General features: G+C 39.8%; 2 protein-coding genes across 3 annotated transcripts in view; both read right to left on the bottom strand.

The window, feature by feature from the left end:
• Positions 1–4,295, bottom strand: part of calcrla (calcitonin receptor-like a) — a 32,592-nt gene extending 28,297 nt beyond the window's left edge. The window contains exon 1 of the mRNA XM_040149347.1: positions 4,190–4,295. The gene's annotated coding sequence lies outside the window, so the exon portion shown is untranslated. The remainder of the gene's footprint in view (positions 1–4,189) is intronic.
• A 2,668-nt stretch (positions 4,296–6,963) lies between these two features.
• tfpia (tissue factor pathway inhibitor a) overlaps positions 6,964–24,780 on the bottom strand; it is a 41,560-nt gene continuing 23,743 nt past the window's right edge. Inside the window, exons 2-7 of one of the 2 annotated variants that reach the window (XM_040148839.1) lie at positions 23,532–23,732; positions 13,546–13,722; positions 12,234–12,311; positions 11,703–11,762; positions 9,389–9,577; positions 6,964–9,134 (exon numbers count right to left, since the gene is read on the bottom strand). In XM_040148839.1, coding sequence (XP_040004773.1) covers positions 9,067–9,134; positions 9,389–9,577; positions 11,703–11,762; positions 12,234–12,311; positions 13,546–13,722; positions 23,532–23,732 — 773 coding nt within the window. In that variant the 3' untranslated portion in view covers positions 6,964–9,066. Of the gene's footprint in view, positions 9,135–9,388; positions 9,578–11,702; positions 11,763–12,233; positions 12,312–13,545; positions 13,723–23,531; positions 23,736–24,780 lie in introns of both variants that reach the window. The other variant, XM_040148838.1, reaches the window with a different exon arrangement.

The raw sequence follows: 24,780 nt of genomic DNA, 5'->3' as shown, positions 1-24,780 counted from the left end.
TAAAAAGTTAATATAGGCCCTCTTTTTCCTTCTCAGATACAGTATGTTACAGTGCAATGAATGCAAAGACGAGGACATTATGTTTTGCAAGTGTTGCCTATCAACTGGCGAAATAACCGTCTGCTTGAATTGTCTTGGTTAATAAATATAATCATAGACCTTCCAGCCAGTCAAATAGAAAACTCATGACGGTCACTCTAAGAGTTGGGAAAAGCCCATTATAAAGAATATGGACAATAATACACTCCGTTTTTAAAAGGGATCTAAGCAATGTGGTTCTTTTATTAACCTTGGAAGCCAACTGCAATAATATGGAGAGGATTTTGGCACAGCTTGCTAATAGTCACATTTTCACAGTAGGATATTAGCTAATTGGAGATCCAACAGAAATGTGTGCTGCAGACATTTGTTCAAAGCAGCAGAAAATGCAGGGTTGAAAGGGGGTCCAAAAAAGTGTGTACTGGCTGGAAAGTGAGCTCTTCAAAACCAGAAATCGCTGTACTTAGTGTAACAAGTTATTAATTAATGCACTGTTCCCCAGGAATAGAATATGGTCACTTTGTGTAATGGGACAGTAAGACCTTAGACTGCAAGGGCTGACCGGTGTACAGTACCGCAGGTTCACCTTTGGAAGACAAGCACACAGATACACAGAGCTTCCCAGGGATCATTTCCTCTATTATATATGCCCTCTCACACAGTAAATCAGGAAGCCATGTGTCACTGATGGTTTGTTTAGCTCACACAAACACAGAACACTCTTAGAAACCACACTGCCTCTTTCCACTGTCCTCTATCCGCCACAAAGCACTGCGGCTCACACTGCCACCCTCTGCACTGAGACAAAGCTCCTCAGACGCTGCTTCGGAAGACATTAACCCATGTAAGGTGTCATCAGGAACCTTGTGTGCTGAAAGTAAAAACTGGACAGTGGAAAAATTACATGGAAAGATCTCCACATCCCAGGAACTGTATCCAGACCCTGAGGGGAGCGCTTTGAGACTGGTGCATATGTACATCATTTAGCTTTGTGTAATGCGATAACTCCAGCCTCAGGTAAGCAGGCAGGGAAAAACATCTAATGTATAGCTGGGTTGCTGATTTGATCCGAGTTGAAACACAATAAAGGTTCAACTTGCATGTGTTCGTAGGACAGTAAAAGATGCTGGAACAATATGAAATTGGTGGTCACATCCCTTTATAAATGAATGTGAGAGCTTTTACAGTGTCCGAGACAGGACAGAAAACATCGCAATCAATAAGATGCAGGGTGCAGAAGCACAGTGTCCCTTGATGATTTATGAGGGGTTAAGTTTCACGAGCATTATCATTACTCTTGCGACTGTGAATGTGGTGGTCTCTGTACTCATCAGTATGGGTTACCAGCATTGTTTGCAGGAAGGTAGTCTTTCACAATGGCATCAGTTTAACACGCATACAGTATAATCCCTGCAAAACGGCCCCACAGTGTCACCACAGCCATTTTAATATGACAACAACTGCTCCTAAATGGAAGGTAGAAGGAAAACTATCCCTTTGCTGCTTGACTGCAAATTCGTGATCCTAAATTCAACCCTTATGCAACACAGAGCTACTGTATGATAGTATCAGCTACAGTGTGAATGAGATTCCGCTGGCGCAACCTTTCAGATGCCATTGCATTAGAAATAGACCTACCATACCATGGAGATAGCAAGGGCTTCGGGAGCTATGCCGCCAAGACCTTTGTCTCACCCACATTTAAAAGCTGCTTTCTGGACTCGGGCAGTAAACACTCAGCATGACAGTTCGGGGGTTGAATGTGATGAGTTGCATGACATTCCCACTGCACAATCAGCTCATGTATTTAGTGCAGGCCCGGGCAACTGGAAGATGTCAGAGCAAAAAGGCCTCTCAGACTCATTTGACAGTGCTGCCAACTGGCAGCTTTGACGTGTTCACTGTCCAAAGCGCCCTGAGAGCCGGCATGCATGGACACTGAGGCAAGAACCCAATTTTACCAGGCTTCCTATGTGGTATTTACGATTACATTTGCATCCTTGTGACCTATGATCAAGAGTGACTAGTTTGCAAAACCATTTACATTTATTTACTGGCAACATCTTGTGTCAGTGCAGAAAGTGGAGTGACATTTGTATAGCACAGGGACCAGTAAAGCTGTCGCACAGTGGTTACTGACTTGGCGGTCAGGACTTCCACAAGGGACTGCAAGATAAATCTGAGGGGCCATGACAAGATCAACAGGTTAAAAAGCAGAAAATCCATATTTCTACTGCACAAAATGATCTTTTTTTTATACGTTTACTCTCCTGGCCTCTAAAAACTGCTAAGAAAAAACACTCCTTGGTTCACAACACAATTACTTGTGCAATTGTGAACACAAAATAATCGGCCAAAGTTAGAACACTTTTTGGTTATTTGACGAGAGACTTCTGTATCCGTGCATCTGTTATTTTCCTCGCACTGGTTTCAAGTGCGGGCTGATGTCACGTACGTCTGTGCACCAGTCGGTACTTAGCAACATCTGAAGTAAAAGGTGATGAGAGTTGTGGGGCAGTTGCTTGCGTTGCCAGGAAACTACCGATCAAATTTGATCATGCCACTCCCACACACTTCTGACAACGCAGATTATTACGCTTTAGTGTTAAATTCTTACAAATGATAACTTCAAAATTGTGACTTTAACGGCTGTTTATCTAGTCATAAAAATTTAACGTAACTGTAAGAAACCTAGGTTTTGAAACCAAATGTACAGGTGCTTTAAGGGGTCGCATTTTAATGGACTTTAAGAGTCAAACAGTCATGTGATGTTTTTTTGTAAGTATTCAGCCATGACCACAATTTTTCCTTAACCAGGCATGTCACTAATTAAAAATAGCACCTGTTGACATGTTTTTTTTTTTTTTTTTTTTCTGTTCCAGTCTTGATAATGGCTGTTTCCCCATTCACCTACATCACAGTGCTAGATGAAACTGTAGCTGACAAACATAACAGGCTATCTGGGAATACTTCATCTGCAGTAAAGCTTCCAGCAGAACTGTATGAAATTCGACGTGTTGACCGAGAGAGTTCACCCTGCTGTGGATAGCCAATAAGCTTTGGCCTGGCAGTAACCTCTGCTCTGTCACCTCCCTGATGATGACTCCAGTGCGTCTTTCCTCAGCCCAGGGGTGACCGTCGTCATCGCACCCTCCTCCCACTCATCATCATCACCCTCACTCGCCATCATCACCCCTTTCGTTTTTGCCGTCCAGCCCACAAACTTCCAGCATGTCCAAATCTCCAGCTTATGTAACCACGCAAAGGGTTTAGCAACCAGTGGCCACCGCTTACATCAAAGCGTCGGTGCTGAATGGAGCCGAATCACTGCTGATTTCCACTTCAGTCAATCTGAAAAGCCCGAGTGCACTTCGTCCCTTCGTGTATTTTAACACTGATTATCTTATCTATAGAATAGATGCCAAGTCTGGTAGACTGAGCAATCCGTGGATGTAGACAGTCAACCATAGCTGAGTCAGCCATGCATGCAGGCATATGTCAAAATCGATCCTTTAGTTTATATAGTTTATTATACATAAAAATGTTATATATATACATATATATATTCATAATCTGTGCGTTTAAAAAGATCCTGCGTAGTGTTAAAAGGCTTTTACGCATTTCTTTAAAGCGTGAATATACTGCAGGCTGAGTAACCCGCGGTACATCACTCGATCACTAACGCATCGTGAGTAAACCCTCCATAAAGCGGATAAAGGTAAGCCGTTATCTCGTGAGAACTATGGATTAAATGAACGTGATCTAATGCACCGGGCGCTTGGATGCGGGATTTCTGTGGGTCCGAAACCCACAAAAGCTGCCGCTTCCCTTTAGTCTTCTGTCATATCCATATTCCCCCACATCCAGCTCTTTACACAAGGACAATGCAGATTAACTGGACCCGGTCGTGGATGCTCATACTGGTGTTTACGTTTAGGAGGCATCGAGGGCATAACGGCATGAGAACGCGCGTCCCTCGGCTCTGTAATCCATGCAAGACAGCCTACAGCTGAGATGACCTCGAAAGACAAGACGCATCGTCAACTCTGAATTGATTCTATGCAAGAAAACAGCAGCTCAGATTGCCCAGAAAGCATGAAACAGCACAGCGCACCGCACACAGTTCACACTCCGTTTCAGCGCGTCCTACCAGAGAATAAAATCCAACAGCAGCGCAGGGGTTGGAACTCTTAAGGCAGTCCCCAAAGGTGTCTCTTCTGTCCTCGGCTTCGGCGCAGAGGACCAAGCACGGCGGATCTCCGGCGCTCAATGAGCGCGGCCGAGACGGCTGTCAGGTTGACGTCGGGAGGCAACCCACTACTTCCTGTTACATCACACTGTGGCCTGCAGCCGAGGACCTGGGAGCAGTGGCCGGTTCCGCACAGCGCCGGATAGGTTTGCCACTCAGCGCCCACGCTCCGGTGCAGTCTTCTGGGTACGCTTTGTACCGCGGAATGTGCTTCGTGCTGCTTCCCTTCTCCTCGGCACAGCCCCAGGCGGTCGCTAAAAGATGCGGTGTCTTGCTCACGGGCACTTCAGGAGAGAAACTGTTTGAACTTTTGAACCTTGCCGCTGTTGCCCGGCTTTTTAGCCGCTGCGCCACACGGCTGGTCCTAAATGTGCTATGAGGAAACACAGGGTCCCTGACCTCCCTACAACATAAATAATGGACACAATCAACAAGACCTGTAATTATTTGCATTCTGTTTATTTAGGCTGAATATTTACCAGCTGCCACAGTGTGGGTGGTACTGGTTTCAACTTGTGAGTCTGTGTGTGTTTATGATCATGGTAAAATGTGGTCCTCGAGAAACCTACTGTAGCGGGAACTAAGGCAGGTGTTCATATGTCTCTCCCTGTCTGTCTGTCTGTCTGTGGACAGATTTTGTCTCCACGGTAGCTTCACATTTGTACAAGATGCAGTCAGGAAACTTTTCAGGTGTGTAGCTGAGATCAAAATGAAGGCTGAGTTCAAGAGGAGTGTGGTCCGACCCATGACTGCTGAGTACTCGCGTAATAATGTAGTAACGACTACTGAGTATTCATGTGATAACGTAGTAATGTCTACTGAGTACTCGTGTAATAACGTAGTAATGTCTACTGAGTATTCGTGTAATAACGTAGTAATGTCTACTGAGTACTCGTGTAATAACGTAGTAACGTCATGTAATAACGCAGTAATGTCTACTGAGTACTCATGTAATAATGCAGTAATGTCTACTGAGTACTCGTGTAATAACGTAGTAATGTCTACTGAGTACTTGTGTAATGACGTAGTAATGACTACTGAGTATTCATGTAATAACGTAGTAATGTCTACTGAGTACTCGTGTAATAACGTAGTAATGTCTACTAAGTACTCGTGTAATGACGTAGTAATGACTATTGAGTATTCGTGTAATAACGTAGTAATGTCTACTGAGTACTCGTGTAATAACGTAGTAATGTCTACTGAGTACTCATGTAATAACGCAGTAATGTCTACTGAGTACTCATGTAATAATGCAGTAATGTCTACTGAGTACTCATGTAATAACGTAGTAATGTCTACTGAGTACTTGTGTAATGACGTAGTAATGACTACTGAGTATTCATGTAATAACGTAGTAATGTCATGTAATAATGCAGTAATGTCTACTGAGTAATGTCTACTGAGTACTCGTGTAATAACGTAGTAATGTCTACTGAGTACTCGTGTAATAACGTAGTAACGTCATGTAATAATGCAGTAATGTCTACTGAGTACTCATGTAATAATGCAGTAATATCTACTGAGTACTCGTGTAATAACGTAGTAATGTCTACTGAGTACTTGTGTAATGACGTAGTAATGACTACTGAGTACTCATGTAATAACGTAGTAATGTCTACTACAGTCAGTAATGTCCACTGAGATAACGTAGTAATGTCTACTGAGTACTCATGTACTAATGCAGTGCCGGTTAAAACATGCTTTTTATCTCATTAATAGATCATTTTTTTAGTTTTCAAACCATTTAATCATCATAAGGCCACTAAGGTCCACATCACGCTGTGTTATGATAGCAAAAAAAAGGAAAAAAAAAACCTAATATAGACACATCACCTTATAAGGTTGTCATTGTAGTGTTAGCAGTCAGATGTCCAGCAGACAAAGAGCAACTTTAGCATTTATTTTCTGTACTAATGCAGTGCCCGGTTAAAACATGCTTTTTATCTCATTAATAGATCATTTTTTTATTCAAACCATCTAATCATCATCATCTAAGGTCCACATCACTGCTGTGTTATGATATTAATAATATTAATGGACCCTATTTGTCAAAAACCTGATCAGAAAATACTGGACCACAAATTCAGAAGGACTGCTGTGACACAAACATTCACTTACCAATTTGTTAAGTACATATTGATAAAATTAATGATGTAAAATACAAAAGACCTGCAATAACTCTTCCCTTCATGAGGATTATAATGTTCAGCTTTCATTGAACCCCTCTGAGAAGATATTGATTTGTTTTAATAGTCATTTTGGAGATGTGTGTTGCTGAGGAACCAAGGAAGTGCAATGTCGAGTGTGAAGGTTTTTGAATGAGCAGTTCTTGAGAAACATAAAAGAGAAACATTAAACCACAGTCAGTTGGGCCTGGGGCAATTTATCCATGCTGCCAATGTCATCAATTGGACAACGGTGCGTCTCAAAGATAGCTGCGCCCGGTCAATGCACGGATTCCCTACAAAACCTTGCACAGAATCATCTAAAGTGTGGCACTACCTCAGCTCTACAAAACTGTAAATGGCTCATCACAGCAGTACGGCGGCTCTGCAGGTCCACTTGAAGCAAAAGCATCCTGGAGCACTTAGTTTAAGATGCAGCAACAGCGGGACAGCTGACAGTTTTTAAGCCAAGTTCTTCAAAGAAAAAATACCGATTCTCCAGATCGGGGAAAGGGTTGCTATGACACACATTGATTAAATTATGCTCCCACATTTGATGTGTTGCCCCAGTCCTAACCGACTGTCATTTAATGATTCTCTTTTTATCTTTCCCGTGACACCGTTCATCCAAAAACCTTCCCAGTCGACACTGCACTTCCTTGGGTCCTCAACAACACACACCTGAAGTTTGAAGTCGATCGGATGAGCAGTTGTAGAGAAAATCAAAGAAGAGACGGACAGACAGAGATTTCTCCATTTATTAGTAGTATTTCTTCACCTGATGAATGAAGGTGCAATATTCACTCTCCTTTTAGCTCTGCTTTGTCAGGAGAGTGGGAAATATCTGGTTCTTAAGCTGCTAAATGCTCATTTAGCACACTGAAAGCAGCTTCCTGCAGCTGCTTGAAACCACGTTGATTAGAGCATCCATCCAATCCATTAGCTATACCGCTTTATCCTTTGAGGGTCACGAGCCAATAGTAGTTGACATTGGGCGAGGTTTATCAGGAGGCCAATATATAGAGACAAACAACCAGTCACACTCACATCACAACAACGCAGTCACCAATTAACTTAACCTGCATGTCTTTGGTCTCAAGCCGGAGTACCTGGAGGAAACCCAAGCAGGCACAGCGGCAACAAACCCCACTGCGAAAGGTTCGAACCCAGAACTTTCTCACTGTTAAGCCTTAGTGCTAACCACTGCACCGCCGTGCCCCCCTCAATCAGAGCAGGTAGACGGAATTAAACAGTGAAGTTGTGGGCCACATCACAAACAGAAAAAGCTAAAAGACACTTAAATACTCAGTACAGGGAACAGCAGAGTTGGGCAATAATTCCCTGTGGGTCTGTCACTATGAGCAACGCCTTTCATATTACATATAGTCATTTGATCCATTGTTAATATAAAAATATCGATCAGTGCAGCTTTAAGTTAACTGTTCCTATTATGTTTTTTTTGTATTTATTATTTCCCAACATGAAGATCTAAATGCTATTGCAACAGTTCCTCCACAGCAATTAAATTCTGGTGGGGCAATACTGAATCTTACAATTTTTCATTCACTGGCCAAAACTAAAGTGGTCAAGTTTAAATATTCTCCAAATCCAAAAATACTGGAATTCTATAATTCTATATATAATCCTGTATAGACCAAGTGTTTTTAATTGTAGAAAACTAACTTCCTTTAAAATTTAACTTACCTTTATCTTTTACATTACTAAAACTCCGAAACCCCCAAAGGGCATGCCTCAGTCTCCTCACTGGAAGTGACAGCCATGACTAAAGATCAACATTGCTAAGTTTCGGTGACTTTACATTGACTTTTGAGGTATCGTTTATTGCAATGGTAAAATCTTAATTTTAACCACCGCAGTAACACAAACCAACCTCATCATCTTCCTCGTGATTTGATGTGCAGTGCTCCAGATGAGTTTAGAAAGAAAATTAGAAAATCAGGGACACAGAGTAACCTTTATGTGCTTTACTTGTAAGGCCCATATGAATATGGCATCTCTGGTATTGCATTATTTTAATCTATTTTACTGTTTATCTCTTTTTCTTGGTTGTTTTACTGAAGCACTTTGCCCTTTTTATACACAGAAGACTGATGGGGAAATATAACAGATAAAAACTAAAGAAAGAAAGGAAGGCCTTAGTGGATCTTTATTATATAAAATCTGAGAGTCCAGTTCTTCACAGCCATAAAACAAGACAGTAAAGCAAATACTATGCTGCCCAGAGGGGCCAGTGCTGAAAAGAAATACAACACCGCCCCCTTCTGTTTTCCCTTAACAACACCAGCAATACTGCAATAGTGATTAAGTGATCCAAAAAAAAAAAAAAAAACTGATATGGAATACATCAGTGTAGATAGCTCCTATACTAGAACTCAGCAAAACATACATGTTTTTTGTCAATGAGATATTGAACCAAGGTGGATAATGATTCGGTCACTACAAAGTTAATTCAGGTACACTACAAGGTATACATTTTACACCAGGACTGTTGCACTGCAAAACAACAGTATGAGCAAAGCTTAAAATAAAAAATGGACATAAATACAAGTGACAGCACAGAAGTGCGGGATGTAATCCAGAGCCAAGTGTTCAGAGTGAGCGATGAACAATGTGTTCCATGTTTTTCCTCTTTATTCGAATCATCCTGGGCCCGTGACCTACAACAGAACAGAGCCACAAAGAGATATCATTTTAATATCGTGATTTTCTATCAAAGATTTTCTTAAAGATGCCAAATTACAAGTTATATCTCACAGTGAGAAACCTACAATTAAAAAAATAATTTACACCTACTCGGTTACCAACAAGATTACACTTTTAAAGTATTAAACAATACAAAGTATTGAATTCCATTTTTTTTTCCTAAAATGGAAACATGCATTTTGGAAATGATCTCTTAAAATAATCATACCCTCTCTGCTTCTAATGCACTTTCTAATACACTGTCTCCGGGATCTGAAGTTATTCGTGTTTCCACCGCATCCGCTGTAGTAAAAGATCTGGCATCTCTTGGTCTTGGGGTTGTATGCAAACCTCCTCTCTGATCCGAGACATGTTCCCCTGTTCACAGGACTGAAGCACACCTCTTTAGGCGTCAACGCTGTAAATCACAGTAAGAGCCAGAAAATATTAGTTTTGAATTGGGGCTGCAACCAACATTTGTTTTCATTGTCAACCACCCTTTAATTGGGACCCAAAATGATATATTTCATCCTGTATATCATCTTCTTAGCTTAAAACTCCAACTGGGTTCATATACTCATAAATTCTGACCGGTATAGACTTTGTCCAGTATCTGCAGGGCTTTGTTAGTTGTGACAGTAGTAGTAGTGGTATCATAGTATCATCTTTGGCCTGCCTGCAAAGCAAATTTCCAAACAAGTATGTTTTCAAGACTTTGGACCCAGAGCTGCTTTAGTGTAGGGTTAGTTTCCCTTCCTTCAGCACACCTTCTCCCACTGTCACTAAAAGTGTACATCATCATATAACCACAAGATGTCAGTCTTTGGTTTCAGCGGGGCAATATCCGCTCGGTAGACTGTCATCAAGCTTTATGCCAATTCTATAATGCTCATTTTCCAGCTTTTGTGAATTTTGAAATTCAAGTGCTACATCTCAGCTCATGGGTTACTTTCATACCAGCCTTGTTTATCCGAGATACTTTTTTAAATGCTGGAGATCTCATCACAGAAATACACTAAAAATACACTGATAAGGAGGCAGAACTATTGAGGCTTACTCATGCTGAATCTGTCTCTCTTGCTATTTTCTGACAAGAGTGAAATTGAATTTTTAAAATTATACCTGTTTGAATGAGTCGAGGGAAGCAGGCCTGCGCTCTCCTACTACAGCGTGAGAGATGCTACCTCTCTGCTAATACAAAAAAAATTACTAAATGGGAATATGTGACAAATGGACTGTGGGAAGGAGACACTCATGCACTTTGTTTCTGCCCATTGCCTTTCATGACAGAAGCAATTTGGCAAGCTGTCTACCATCTATGCATCACTGCACCTTAACTTTTTTTTCTTTTTACGAAAAGGTTATTGGCAGCACACACAGGTTTAGTAAATGAACTGGATTTGCTTTCATTGAGGTTTAAGCATATTCCAGATTCTAGCATGGACTGGTTGCTACTCTCAGGACAAGATGATTGATTTAGAAATGCCTTACATCAGCTTTTTTTGGCTTCCGAAGGGTGGCATGCCAGAACAAGTTGGAGAACAAATGCCTTACGCTAATCTCTGATGTTATTAGTAATGAAAAACAGCCCTCTTATGGTGTGTTCAGACAGCAAGAGAGGGAAATGTTCAGTTCACGTTGTTCATGTGAATTTGACTGTAAATTGGGCTGGCCCAAAACGACCAATGTACACACTCTACAGTCCCTCCAGGATTTTGTGGTTTTCTTGGGGATTGTTACAGCCTACAATGCCTGATTTCACAGCAGCTTCCCTAAAAAACTGCAATGCATGTTGGGATGATTTTAAGAGTGTTTTTGCTATGAAATAGCGTAGAGCAAGTGAAAATTGCAAAATAGTTGCGTTTTTTTTTCCTTTGTATTATTCATCGAATATCCAACTTGATATTTTATTTGAGACTATTTGCCTTCGCTTTCGTGCAGAACACCAGGGAATTCCTCTTGGATGGTCTTTAGCAGTAATTGTTGTTGGTAAATGTGAGACGATTGTGTCACACGTGTCTGCATCCTCACAACCAGAAACAAGGAAGTGGGTATGGGGGTGTACATGTGTACGGCTCAACGTTTTGTACTTGGGATTTCTATGATTGGTGAAACTCGGGGGGGAAACTATGATGATTGGTAAAATTTGTAGAAAAATTGCAGTGATTTGGAAAAAACTGCAAGGTCCCGCAGAATTCAAAGGGATTGGTTAATTTTGTGTTAATTGTTGCAATCGCAGCATATAGCCATATATAGCTGGCTATACTGACTGAGTGTGTGCTTGTTGAGCGCTTATGTGTGTTTGTGTGGCAGCTCAGCCTCTGACTGATCTGAGAACTCACCAAGAACTTTGGTTTTTGTTAAATCTGAAACATTTTTCAGCCATGCAGAAGTGTTTTTGCCTAAGGTTGAACGAACCAATGTGAGTTTGTGTCTATTCTTAATCAATAATGTATTTCCGATGACTTTATACGCAATCGCGTTACATCTAAAATTAACTTCATGTTCCTTCTGAACATACCTTTAGAGTCATAATTTCTTACTTTTTGTCTCTTGATTAGTGTCATTCTGTTGCACTCGAGGTTCGCTTACATTCAGTGCCCCTGAGAAAAAAAAAAATAGCACGTAGTATCAAGAGATCAGTCATTTAGAGCTTATTCACCTTCTTTACCAGAGTGAGATGAGAAGTTTAAAAATACATATACAAACACTGCTAAAGCTCTATCTAAAATGATCTATATTCTTGATGAATAACAGTTTATTTAACTGCATAGTACTTCTGTGCAGATTTTTTAACTTTAAACAGAGCTAGTTTCCAGTCATGCTAAGGTAAGCTAACTGCCTCCAGCTCCGTACTTAACACACATACATTAGAGTGGTATCAATCTTCTCATTTCACTCTCAAGAACACAGAGAGTAAGTGTGTTTTCAACTTTTGCCCAGCTGCAAGGGACTGATATAATGAGCAGTTATTAGCAAGATATCTTACCAATTACTATTTTTCAGACAAGAACAACAAGAAACAGAACATTAACATATTATACTTGAAGTACAGAGACTACATTCAGTCTTACCAGTTACTATGGTTGGCTGCACAACAACAGATTTTTTAGCAGACTGTGTATGGACTTCTGGTGCACTACTGGGTTTTGCTATATGGACACAAAGCAAAGAAAATAATCAACATTTGAGAAGGTGTATCCACATAACATGAATCCAAAAAAAACAAGTGTTTCACAGTCTGCTTCCCAGTTCCCCTCGGCTCCTATGTACAGCCCCTGCTCACTTCTCCCAAGCCCAGTTCTCCCCTTGATTTCCCCAGATCTGCCGTTCTTCATCCGCCCACCAGAGGTCCCCAGACTTTTTTCCTGTCCCATCAACCTGCTCATGTGTTTCACATTATCAATCACCTGTGGTTCCCACCCAAACACCTGATCCCAATTCCCTCATCACGAACGTCTGTATCTAAACCTGCTATTGTCACCAGCTGTTATCAGCAAACCGTGACAAACCAATTTTGAGCCAGGGTTTTTACACCGCCCATATTTAGAACAAGTCTCATTAAATCCCAGTGATCAGTCATAATCAAAGTACTCCTATCTGTCTAGAAAGGGTGTTGGGATGCAAACATATCTACTAATGATACCAGACATCTATCTGAAATTGTTATCCATAAACAAAATGAAAATTCACAACCTTTTTCAATTGATTGTCAGTACAATGTCGATTGTCGGCAGAGTTGGTCACAGTCGAGCGACTTGCTTGTTATTTTCTTTGACAATTTCAGTTTGTAAATAACTTCTAAGTCATGCCTAAATCAAACATAATCGAGTGTGCTTTGGTCATTTTAAAACGATTTAAATGCTGAATCAAGGTGGAGTGTAATTCCGTGGTCAGCTAAAAATCATCAGAAAGTTAATTTTCTGAGGGAAAACTAATTGGATTACGTCACCACTCTGAAATGAGTTTTCATTTGTTGTACAGCAAATGTGATCTGCTGTGCCTCGACTGTCTAGGAACCCAGTAAGTATATAAAAGACACCCTGCTCTGCATACTTGTATGACGTAAGGCAAGGAAAGTATCTATTTCTGTTTGGTCAAATTAAAGAACTTACAATGATGAGGAAGTAAAAATAGGATAGACTACAATTATAAATCTTGACTAACTTGTAAGGCTGAGGTGTAGATGTGCTGTCTCTTATAAAGCCTTAGGATAGTACTTTCTTTTTCCATCAAACAACATCTTTGGAGCATTCACAGTGGCTGAACACAATAGCCCTCTAGATTTTATGTGGCGTTGAATAGAACCCAACAATGCTTCTACCATGACAACTTGTGCCTTTGCCAGTGTTTACAGTAAAAGGACAATAGTTCAACCTGGCCTACCTCGGTTCTGACATTTCACCTGGCACTGTACCAGGCTCCTGAAATTGTTGGCATTCCCAAAACAGCCGCCGTAAAAGAAATGCTTGCATTGCTGACTCTTGCTGTCAAAGAAGTAGCGCGTCACCATCCCTCGACAGGGACCAGGAGCCTCTTCTAAATGACACGGGTCCTTGTCATCTAAGAAAGGAGGAAGAAGCAAAATTTAAGAAACCGACAAATTACTCCATTACAACCTTTAGTTACTGAGTCTGTTGCTAAATAAATCAATTGTAAATGTTTTCTTTACAGTGCATGGCAGTCAGCAGTTCTTCCTTCATATTCAACTTTAGTTGGAAATATAACTTTTATAACTTTAATCTTAAATTACTGAACATATAATTCAGCTTTCTTTCATGGAGGTTTTGTTTGACCAAGAAAGAAAGAGAGTCAGTCAGAAGTGCCAAACTGGCTTCTACATTCCACATTGTTTTCACTTTGTCCGCCTTGATAAGTGTTACTTCTCAGTTTTGTTGTTATAGTTCTTTTCTTTCTTCTTAAATTTTTTCAGAACACAAAGCTACAATTACTGTAAAATCAACTTCCCTTAAAAAAGTAAAATGAAAACAAACATAATGCACTTCACTGCCTCAACTGAATTTTCAGCTTTATGTAAGGCATCCAAACTATACTGATTGGTAAATGATTTTCTAAACTATGAAATATCTTGCAACAAAGCCAGTGGTAGTTTTATGCTCGTTATGCTCTATTTTATATATGATGCAAGGGCTTGAGGAGTGAATGACACATTTGAAAGAGAACAGTGAGTATGATACAGTCCCATGAAACATGTTTTAAAATGAAAACCCAAGCAAAGGAAGGCCAATGTAGGGACGCTATAATAAAGACACAGGGAGAGAAGACATACTTATTCGAAGCCTTTGTACTTTAAGGTGCAATGAATGAACTGCAGGCCATCACCAGCTTTGCAATCAATGGCCACTTTGTCAAAGCTAGCCCACTTCCTGTCTCCCCAGAGGTTACGGTGCCATTTCCACTCCAGTCAGATTCTCAGATTCAGATTCACTCCCGTTCCTCCTCTGCGGGCTGAAAAGTCATCACTTCCAGCAAGAACCTCCTTATGTTGCCTTGTCCCCGGTGAACCGTATCTCCTCCTCTGCCATGTCTGGACTTTCTTTTCTACCTCTTACCTCAGCTCCCACAACCTCTGTTGCACTTCTCAGCAGTTATCGCATATATTGTCACCCTTGGGTCACGGATTATTGGGATCAAGTTCTTATAGTTCAAAGCTACAGTTTGGTGCTAATCTAAGTTCTGCATCTTTCACTCTAAGATTGTCTGTTGTTGGAACAGTACAGTTTTGTTTGCTGTTTGTCTAACTTTGCTTGAATACAGTTCTTATCTGTCAATCCAAACCTAAAAAATTTAAAAGTTAGAGATAATTTGTACTTCAGATTTCAGAATTTAATTTTCATACCGCATTCTCTTTAATCAGAGTTGTGTTTGCCTTCAGTCTTATCACCTTCTGCAGTGTGAAGCACATGATAGCAAAGACAGCAGAGTTGTTGTGGAGGGATTTGTGCTGTTTATTTCAATAAGCCATCACAAAACCTATAAAATTTACAAACTAGCGGAAGGGTCATGCTTGCTTTAAGTCTGTAATAAAATCAACCATGGTGTGAAATGCATCACTTCCAGTGGGCTGGCGGCGTTTTCGAACAGACTTTGGCATTGTCAACCAACACAGGGCCAACCTGATGAGCTGTGCCTAGCTTATCAACAATTCTCAACAGCAGAGTGGAGAGTGTGTGTCCAAACATGGCATATGTACTGGGTTTAATGCATGATTCACCACACAGTTGGATGGTTTACAGTACGTACAAAAAATATCATAGTTTTAACCCCAGATACTCAGATTCTTTTCATGATTACATAAATGAGACAACTTCACATTTAATATAACAATGATGAGGCCTTTTACTCTCTAAATGTATAGTCCAAAGATTGTCGGGGCAGTGAAATAAAACCTCACTGAGCCTGGATTAACTAGTGCAAACTTTGATCAAACCTGCTAAACTTAATTTTAAATTCTAGTGGAGATCCAAAGTTTCCAAAAATACCAAATATGCAAGGCTTTATTCTGGGGTTATGTGTCTAAAATTATACACGGTGTGTAAAGAAAATGTTTGTTTCACGGACTGGTCCAGCCATGGAGTGTGGGGTTTGAATAGTATTTCACTTAGTGTAAACTTCATATTGCTTCAATAAAGAGCTGAAGCAACATGATACATAATATATATGATATCATCAGAATGTACATATATGATTTTGACAACCTTACATCTACTTGGACATGGATTAAACAGTTCCTCCTGAAACAGGTCCAGAGGGTTTTCGCTCACCAGAGAAAACCTCAATATATCAGTAAAACCGACTTCAAAACAGCTGGTTTTTGGTTTTTTAACTCAGTATAACTTACCTGGTTGATTTAACGAAGCAAACAATTTAAATCTGAAGGAATATTTCAATGTATATTTTCTTTCTTGCCGAAAGTTACGTGAGACGATGGTTACCACTCTCATGTCTGAAAATGTGATGCTATAGCAAGCAGCCAGTTGAGCCAACCGTAAAATGCCAAATTGTCAGGAGGAATGAGAAACAAAAGAAAAAAAATATTTGTATCATCTTTGGACAGAGCCAGGCTAGCTGTTTCCCAGTTTCCAGTATTTGTGCTAAATTAAGTTTACAAGATTAAAGGAACTATTGCTTTAGGCCGTAAGTGTTATCCTCTAGCTGCTTTAGCACATGCAGCCATCATAGGTTTACAACAAGACGGTGACAATTTGCTGACCAGACAGTGGGATTTGCTGGTTAACAAGATGACAAAACACAAAATCCGTCACGCTTGCAAGAAGCTAAATAAGAATTCTAAGACCTTTGACCTGTGTGTAAATAAATGCTCCTACCAGGACTTGTAATGTCGCATGTCTTACACCAGCTCTCTATTTGGTTTATCTGTTAAGGTTTTGTATAAGCACACTCTACTGGAGGGTGGCCATGATTAAAATGGAATCATTGTAACATCTAAATAAAGTTTATTAGGTGACTGTAACTTAAAAGCATGGGGAAGTAGTTGTGTCAAAGGGTAGTCTGGCACTATCTCTAGAGCAATGCAGTGATAAATAATTCAGAAATACAATTCTCTATTAAAGCTGGAAGGTGGAAGAGGTGATTTGTGTTTTGAGGAGAAATATCGGTCAGCTCTTCTTTCAAGTGCGGGGTGTGAATCATGTGGCCTAATGTTTAAGAGGGCTTTGGCTGCTCTCAGAAGACAACCTCAATATTTCAGCAAAACAGACTTCAAAACAGACTTCAAGACAGGCGCAGAGGATTTTGAGAAGTTTTCCCGGTTTGTGAATGAAAAAACATATTTTGATGTTGGCTTTCGTATTTAGGCCCCTTTGACTGGCACATCCAGAAAGATGAGAACAATGAGATTTTTGGACAATGTACAATGACTCTATTGAAAACAAACAATGTTTAGACTACCCTCTGTAAGATCCCAACCCCCCCTAATCTCTGCTCAGTTGCTTTCTTGCTGCTTGGTTTCTTCCTTTAATTTTTCCTAATATGTCAAAATATAACATATTTTGAAAGGTTTTTGTTGTTCCACCTCTAAAAGTGTTAACACAGTCTTGGTGAGGTCTTATGTGGAAAAAGAGACAACTGAACTCTAATGTAGTAGAAATTTAAGCAAAATAAATGAACTCCGGCATAACAACAACAGTGGCCACTGGATGGAAAAAGACATAATCCATTCCTACAAAGAGACACTGAACACAGCAGCCATGTCAGTCTATCCATGTTCTAAAAAAATTACTATCATATTTCAGATGACATTATTACGATGTTAGTGTTTGCATATTGTAAACTGCTACATAAATCGAGTTTGTGGGTTTGACATACCAGTGTCACGGGGGTTAACAGTCTATGTTTGAAGGCTGAGTTCTCAGGAGGGAAATGTGTGTGTTATCTCAGCAGAGAAATCACATGTCAGAAATCATCTGAATAAATGGTAAGGGCTGATTTTTTTTTTTTTGAGATTATACTCATACTCAAAGTAATGGGGTGCATGTAACAATTATTTCCTAGATTAATCAGTTAATAATATGGTCTATAACATGTCAAAAAATAGCAAAACTGACCATTACAGTTTCCAAAAGTCTAAGCAGATATCTTTAAAAGTCCTTTTTTGTCAAATAAATAGCCCCAAACTCCAAAATGATCAATTTACTATCATATTATGTAAAGAAAAACAGCAATTACTCACAACAGAGAGGCTGGAACTAGGGATTGTTTGGTTTTGTTGTTTGAAAAAGTTCCTTTAATGATTAATTTTCTGTCGATTGAATAATCAATCAATCACCTAATTGTTTCAGATCTACAAATCCGGCAATTGTACCTTCAGGATTTCCTGTAGAATCTACCCATTTCTGCCGTCTCCAGCAACATCGTATTTTTGGTGCTGCTAGTTTTTCCACCCTTTTTCCTTTAGCACTGTGTGCTCACAGACTGAGCATAGGCCCTGAGCCAAGGACAAAAAAATTCACCTGTCACAGAGAAACATTGTTTCTGTCTCTGACCTCTTCTAGCAGAGCTGTAAAAGGGAGACCAGCCTGAAGAAGGAGTTAGGGACACAATGGCTATGACTCATTGGAGTTTCAGTAAAACATCGGGGCTAGAAAGTAAGAGCCCTTGCCAAGCTGCAAAGATTAAAAAAAAATAATAATAAAGCATCCTGGAAAGAAAGCCAGAATGTTCCTCATATTGGTTTGTGACCTTTACAAAATCAGTCTTGTTAAGCTGTCCGCGGCTGTGTTATCATTTGTAAGATATGAGAAGATATAGCTAAGTGAATAATTCAAACAAGAATGTGTCAACTAGCAGTTCAGTTTTTGTAGCGTATACTGTCTGTGAGATATAAAAATTCACTGATTCGATGATAACAGCCCTGCTACACGGGACAGGTAAAATTACATGCAGTGCACCAAAACACATAAGCCCTTGAGGACTGCGTTCTGTGAGTTAGAAGTGTGGTGAGCTGTTAAACTAAATCCCTCTTGGAAAAGACTAACCTTACCCGTCGGCTAGCGTTACTACACAAAGCCACAGAGTTGGGATGAAGATTTAATGCATGTATTTATACAAAGGAAAATTACACCTTATATTGTAAAGGCAAGGCCGTGTCCCAGTCCCATACTGTATACTGACTGTATGAACTAGAAACTAATCTTCCAGTCTTACACGTTTTTCAACTAGAACTGCCGCTTTAAGCTTGGAAAAAATCCTCATATGTATTCTGTATTGTTTATCACACCTCTAACTTGAAGCTCTATGACGTTTACACTGAAATACATATTCCAAACCAAGACTTTATGTTTTAATGGCTCCACCATCGAGTCAAATGTAAAATATTCTCGATGTCTTGTGTAAACTTTATACCAGTTTCCCCACATTTCAGCTTGACATATTCGGTATCTTTGGAAACTTTCACCGCACGAGTTTGTAGTGACCCATCAGTCGGGCCAGTGAGGTTTGAAAGATCTATCGTACTTTGTACTTGACACTAACAAGAAATGATACATTATGCAACTTTAGAAAGTCACTGTCAATTAAACTTTACAAAAAGAGAGCAAAAGATTTAATACTCTTTTCAAAAATCTTCCTGGAGCTGTCTCACTACCATCTGCAATTAATTCTGTTTTTTTGCAGCTGTGAGCAGCCCCTCCGGTTCCTCGATAGGGTCCATCAAGAATGCACTCACAAGTTCATGCATGTATGCATACTGACTGTTTTTAGTACAGTTAAAAAGTAAGTACACCCACAAATTATGCGAGGACTGTCCCTCCTAGTATATTTTAAAAATGTCTTAGGAAAGATGCTAGCCTACAACTGTGTTTGAGTCTCTGGCAGTTTTATCATGGCCACGTCAACATACTGTCCGTAGACCCAAAATATCTAGGATCTGAATAAAGCACTGCTCTCTACGGCCCCATGTAGTGCCACAGAAAAGAAATATGGTAAATCTTTTGTTTATGCATGACATTGTCTCTCTGCAGGTGCTTGTGAAGGCAGCTATGTTATTATCTGGGCAGTCACTTATGCCCATTTTAAATTCAGCTCACTTCCAGAAATATTTTGGTATTAAGTACCTTGAAAATTGTCTTTATATTTTTAGAAAAGATCTGGTCAGCTAGTGTTCGGCTTTTTATACCCAGCATGGTAACTGCTAACACAGTCGGTAGCAACAAACAAAATATACCTTGGGGTTCCTCTTTAATTTGTCCAGTGTGAACACACTACATAGTCGAAATCTGCTTCAAATTAGTATGTAGTGTGCAAGTGGGAAACTGTTTTTCTTTCCATTGTAGTTTGGACTTCAGCTATTAAACTTAAGTCACCACTCATCACAACAAATAGTTTTGAAAATGCCCTTTAAATGCCATGGTACAAATATGCAAGTTTTATAGTTCATAGTCATTTTCTTTATGATCAAAATGCAGCAAGTTTCTTACACACGTTAGACATTGCACACAGACCAGCTCTAACATCTGACACTGAGCTCACATGCCACCTTCACATTTCTGTCCCAACAGTTTTATTCAATGCCAACTTTGGATCAGCTGGAGCTGAAAACACTGCACCTCCAGATTTGTCTTCACAGTGCAGATTTGTTTGTGTGGATACTGACGGAGGGACATACATAAAATGGAGGCAGCTACTATATATAAGGCAGTGCCTCCGGGATACACATTTATCAGGGTCCTCTTGTTTGACTATTTAATACATCCCAAGATCTGCAATAACAAGGTGAAGGTTACTGTTTGCCAGTGGGAGAAAGCACTTTGTCATACCACGGAATAACACGCCATTTAAATACTTTGATAGATGTGTTATTGCCCTGCATGCAAGGGCATATATGATGAGCGGACAAGCTTGAGTATTAAGGGTGTGTTTTTTGCCTGCTATAGATGGCAGACAGGATTACACACTGTACACAGCTGTTCTGCCATTCTCAAGTTTCCTGTCCCAGTCACCTGAAGTGCTTTTGTACTAAGCAGGTGCAGAACAACTGATCTTACTGTGGATAAGCTGAACTCCCAGGTGTGAAAGGTGTAATTGTTGCAGCTTTGATTGCTTTTCAAGAGCAGCGGTTTTCTGATACATTACTGACATCCCGCTTAACACAATGACAAAGTATTCCTGAACTGTCGAGGCTGCATTTTACCTCTTGCAGGTATCACCAAGCAAAGATCAATGAATGTGTTGTTTTTTTAAGTCCATCTTTTAGTCATTTTCAAACACACACATTCACATTGACCTTTCTGCTTTTAGTCATCCTTGGGGGCTCAGGCCATTTTATACCCCAGTCACGCCCCACCACAAAAAAAATTTAAAAAAAAAAAAAAAAAGCTTCCGCATAACATGCTTCAACTTGTGGCATTCAGTTGCGTTCTGCGTGAAAGAGAAGAGATGATGATAATGATCGTTGAGTAAATGTTACCATGTATAAAAAAAAATGATGTGTGATCTTGTGATGTTTGTTCATATCTCTGCCTCTTTTATAATCTACTAATCTCAGACAGTTGGTGTTAAATAGCTGCTGCAGAAAAAGGAGTTGTCTTTGATTCCGAGTAACTTACATCAGCACTTTATGATGATACTAATAATGTAACAAATAAAAAAAAACTACATATGTATTATGACCAATTTAACTTTTAACTTATAGAAGCATACCCCAATTGCAATCCAATCTGTGTGTGGCCGACATATTAACCACAGTGTTTTAGGGTGGTGTGAGAGAAAATAAACTGAACTAGATGTTTTAATCTACATTTTGAACTCAGCACTTACTTGGGGACACTGCCACACAGAGGCTATTCTCCCCACCCATCTAGAATCCATTTTTAGCTACAGTTTTCATTTAACTCTGGCCGAACGACAAAGAAACAAAAAAAAAAAAAAAAACCACCCCAAAATCCAGATCTTTTACACCAAGTCTTAGTGGAATGCCCACCCCTTCCTACATTATTCAAGCAATGCAAACAGATTCATATACATAGATAAATACTGACAAACACAAACAGTATGCATGTAAACACTACTGAAGTAAAACACAGGCAACCATCCATGTATTATGTTAATTATGTAGACTTCATTTGATACACCTTCCTTATTGCTATGTGTATATACTTGGTTGATGAATTATTTTCCATTGATAACTTTTATTTAATCTAACTGCATAATAAAATATTTTGCCTATAATTAAGGGATTTCCACCTGTTTGCTGAAGGTGAGCATTTGCTGATGTGGGCAGATTCCTCTCACCATAGGTTTAAATCTTCAGAACAGTTCTTTTTACTGTGCTTTAGACAAAACGCTGAGAGGAGATAGAGAAAGTCAAAATATTCACGTTCAATAGCTGGGTGGGTCTTTCTGACACGATTCTCAAGTGGTTTCAATTTTACCTGCATAACTTGAATTTCATGGTCACCCTTGGAGACGTTCAATCAAACAAACATGAGTAACTGTAAGGGGTCACACAGGGGTACATCCTCGGACCTCTCCTTTTCAACCTTTATATGCTTCCCCTTGGCTACATTGTCAGTAAATATAACAGTAGCTACCACAGTTATGCAGATGATGCACAGCTTCTTATCTCACTATCCTATGATGACTTGCATCCCATAACCTAATCAACTGCTTGGGTGAAATGAACAACTGGATCTGCTGCAAACGTGCTACAGCTGAACAGGGAGAAAACTGAAAGTTTGGTTTTGGGTGCTACAGCTCGTAGGCAGCTCATCTGTGAGTACCTGGAGTCAAGGTTGTTAAAAACAAGCGAACAAATTAAAAACCCAGGAGAACTTGTGATCATTGAACTTAGTTTCTGAAATCATATCAACAGCATCAAAGTTGCCTTTTACCAGTTAAGAAATGTCTCCAAAATCAGAGGCTTTCTCTCCCAGTCTGACTCTGAGAAACTTACAGTATTGTGTATATGCATGAATGTACATTTCATATGTTTGTATAGATAATACGTGTATGCATGTGTCTGCTCATAGCGACAGTAACCAAGAGAGGCTTGCCAAGTAGTGATCATACTACTGTCACATGTCAACAGGACAGATGGCTGTAGATAGACACACAGTGGTAGTGGGTGCCTCTGTAGATGGACATTTCTGTCTTTAACCATAAGGTCACCCTATGTCACAAGCCGTCCAAGTGACCTATGGTTACTATGTAACACTTTTAGTGTTATATAATAACCATAGGTCACTTGGACTTGGACATATCCGGCGTCTCTTATGGTGCAGTGTTTTGTTTTTTAGGTTTTCACTGAAAAAGATGGATTATACATTACCATGGTCAGTTTAACAATATTTAAAATCCATTTTCAGAGTGAGGACCAACCCCCTGACAGGAGAATTGGGAAATCCAATTGTTCAGAGTTTGAACATTCTGTTATTAGTTATGATCAATTAATTCAACTTCAGTTTGGTATGTGTAACCCATAAATAATACAATACTGACTGCCTCTCTTCAGAGCTCCCTTTTTTTTCATTAACCACATGCCTTGAGGAAAACCGCTCAGAGTTAATGTGCTGGCAATATTCCATCTTAGCTGCATATCAACAAAATGACTCTGTAATAGGATTTTATGCCCAAGGTGACAATACAGTCTAATGAGCAACAATCCTTAAAAAAAAGAAACTGATCTTTCCTAACAACAACATAACAATGCAAAGCTATGTTACATCCTTGTTCTAAATTTCAAAATTCTCTTGTATCCATTTGTATCCAATAACGCTGGTGTCTGAGCTCACTGTTACCATAACTTCAATGGAGATAAATTTGTGAATCTGTGAAAACGTTAAAAACTTTTTTTTTTTTTTTTTTTTTAATGTTGCTATAAGTGTCCTACTCACCTGAGACAACACACATTTCCTCACATGCTTCCATGGTCTCAAAATTGTTGGCGTTTCCCCCACAGCCTCCATATTCAAACACTTCACAGTGTCCCGCGTCGACGTTGAAGAAGAATCTCTCCTTAATGGCCTTGCAAGGCCCTGGCTCGTCCTTTAAGGCACACACCTCATTAAAGATGAAGAGCTCAGGTTGTCCTCCATCTGCTGAGGTGATATAGAAAGACAACTTTTAGTACTCTACTTCCTGTGGCACTCACAAAGGATTTCTTTTTTGTTTTGTGGGGAAAGAAATTAGGTCATAGCATCAAACTCTAACCTCAGGCTTTAAGATAAGGTAAAGTTGCATGCCAGTATAATTTCCAAAAGACTTCAGTATAAATGGTTTGACAGCTTACTGTCTTTATAATGGGTTGCAGAGGGCCGCTGCGTGGAGGATTTGTTAACTGAGCTGGTTGACCTGACTGAACATTTAGACTGAATAATTAAAAATATGCAAATGTTGTAAAGGTGAGAAAAACCCGCTCGTAGACTGTTTTTTATATTTTATAAAATAATTTCAAATACACCTTTTGGTTCAGGCACAGGCCTACAGGTGTTTTTGCACTGAAAAATCAGAAACCAGGGAGCACTCAAATCTCCCCAGTACATAGAAGCAGATCCAGGCAGGTGGCAGACAGCAGGTGAAGAGAGAGAGAAAGCAGAGGAGATTTCACAGCATGCACCACACAGCAAAGGTTTGCACTGCAGCAGATAAAGCAGCATAATGCAGGGATTGAGAGACCAGAGTTTGTTTTAAATAATCTGCCCTCCTGTGGAGAGCACGTTTGATCACTTAGAGTATGGTGAATATTGTGTTGGACAGACACTAAAGTCACATTATTCACAACTGTCGACATCAGATACCAATGTGGACAGTTAGCTCTACACAGACATACTTCCTTACTTTCATTATCATTCATGAAGGGTGGGTTTGTCAGATCCAGGAAAGAGGTGACAAGCAACCCTTGGAGCTCGACTAACCACTTGGCAATGTTAATTCACTATCTCAGTGTGCTGCTTTGGAATGGCTGTCTCTGCCCTCATCCCTGCTGTTCCTAGGTCAGGTCTCTGTTATGCCTGGCTGTGGAGATGCAGTTACTTCAGAGAGGGGTTTTCTGTCCAAAGGGATTTGCAGATGGTCAAAGCTTAAATTATACTGTTTTTTTAAAAAAAATGTCTTTTTGCTTTGCACGTGCTTATTTTCAGTAAC

Source organism: Xiphias gladius, chromosome 16 (assembly GCF_016859285.1).
Source record: "Xiphias gladius isolate SHS-SW01 ecotype Sanya breed wild chromosome 16, ASM1685928v1, whole genome shotgun sequence".
In the NCBI taxonomy this organism is placed as follows: Eukaryota; Metazoa; Chordata; class Actinopteri; order Istiophoriformes; family Xiphiidae; genus Xiphias; species Xiphias gladius.
The sequence above is the reverse complement of the archived record's forward strand: the minus strand, read 5'-3'. Positions and strand labels throughout refer to the sequence as shown.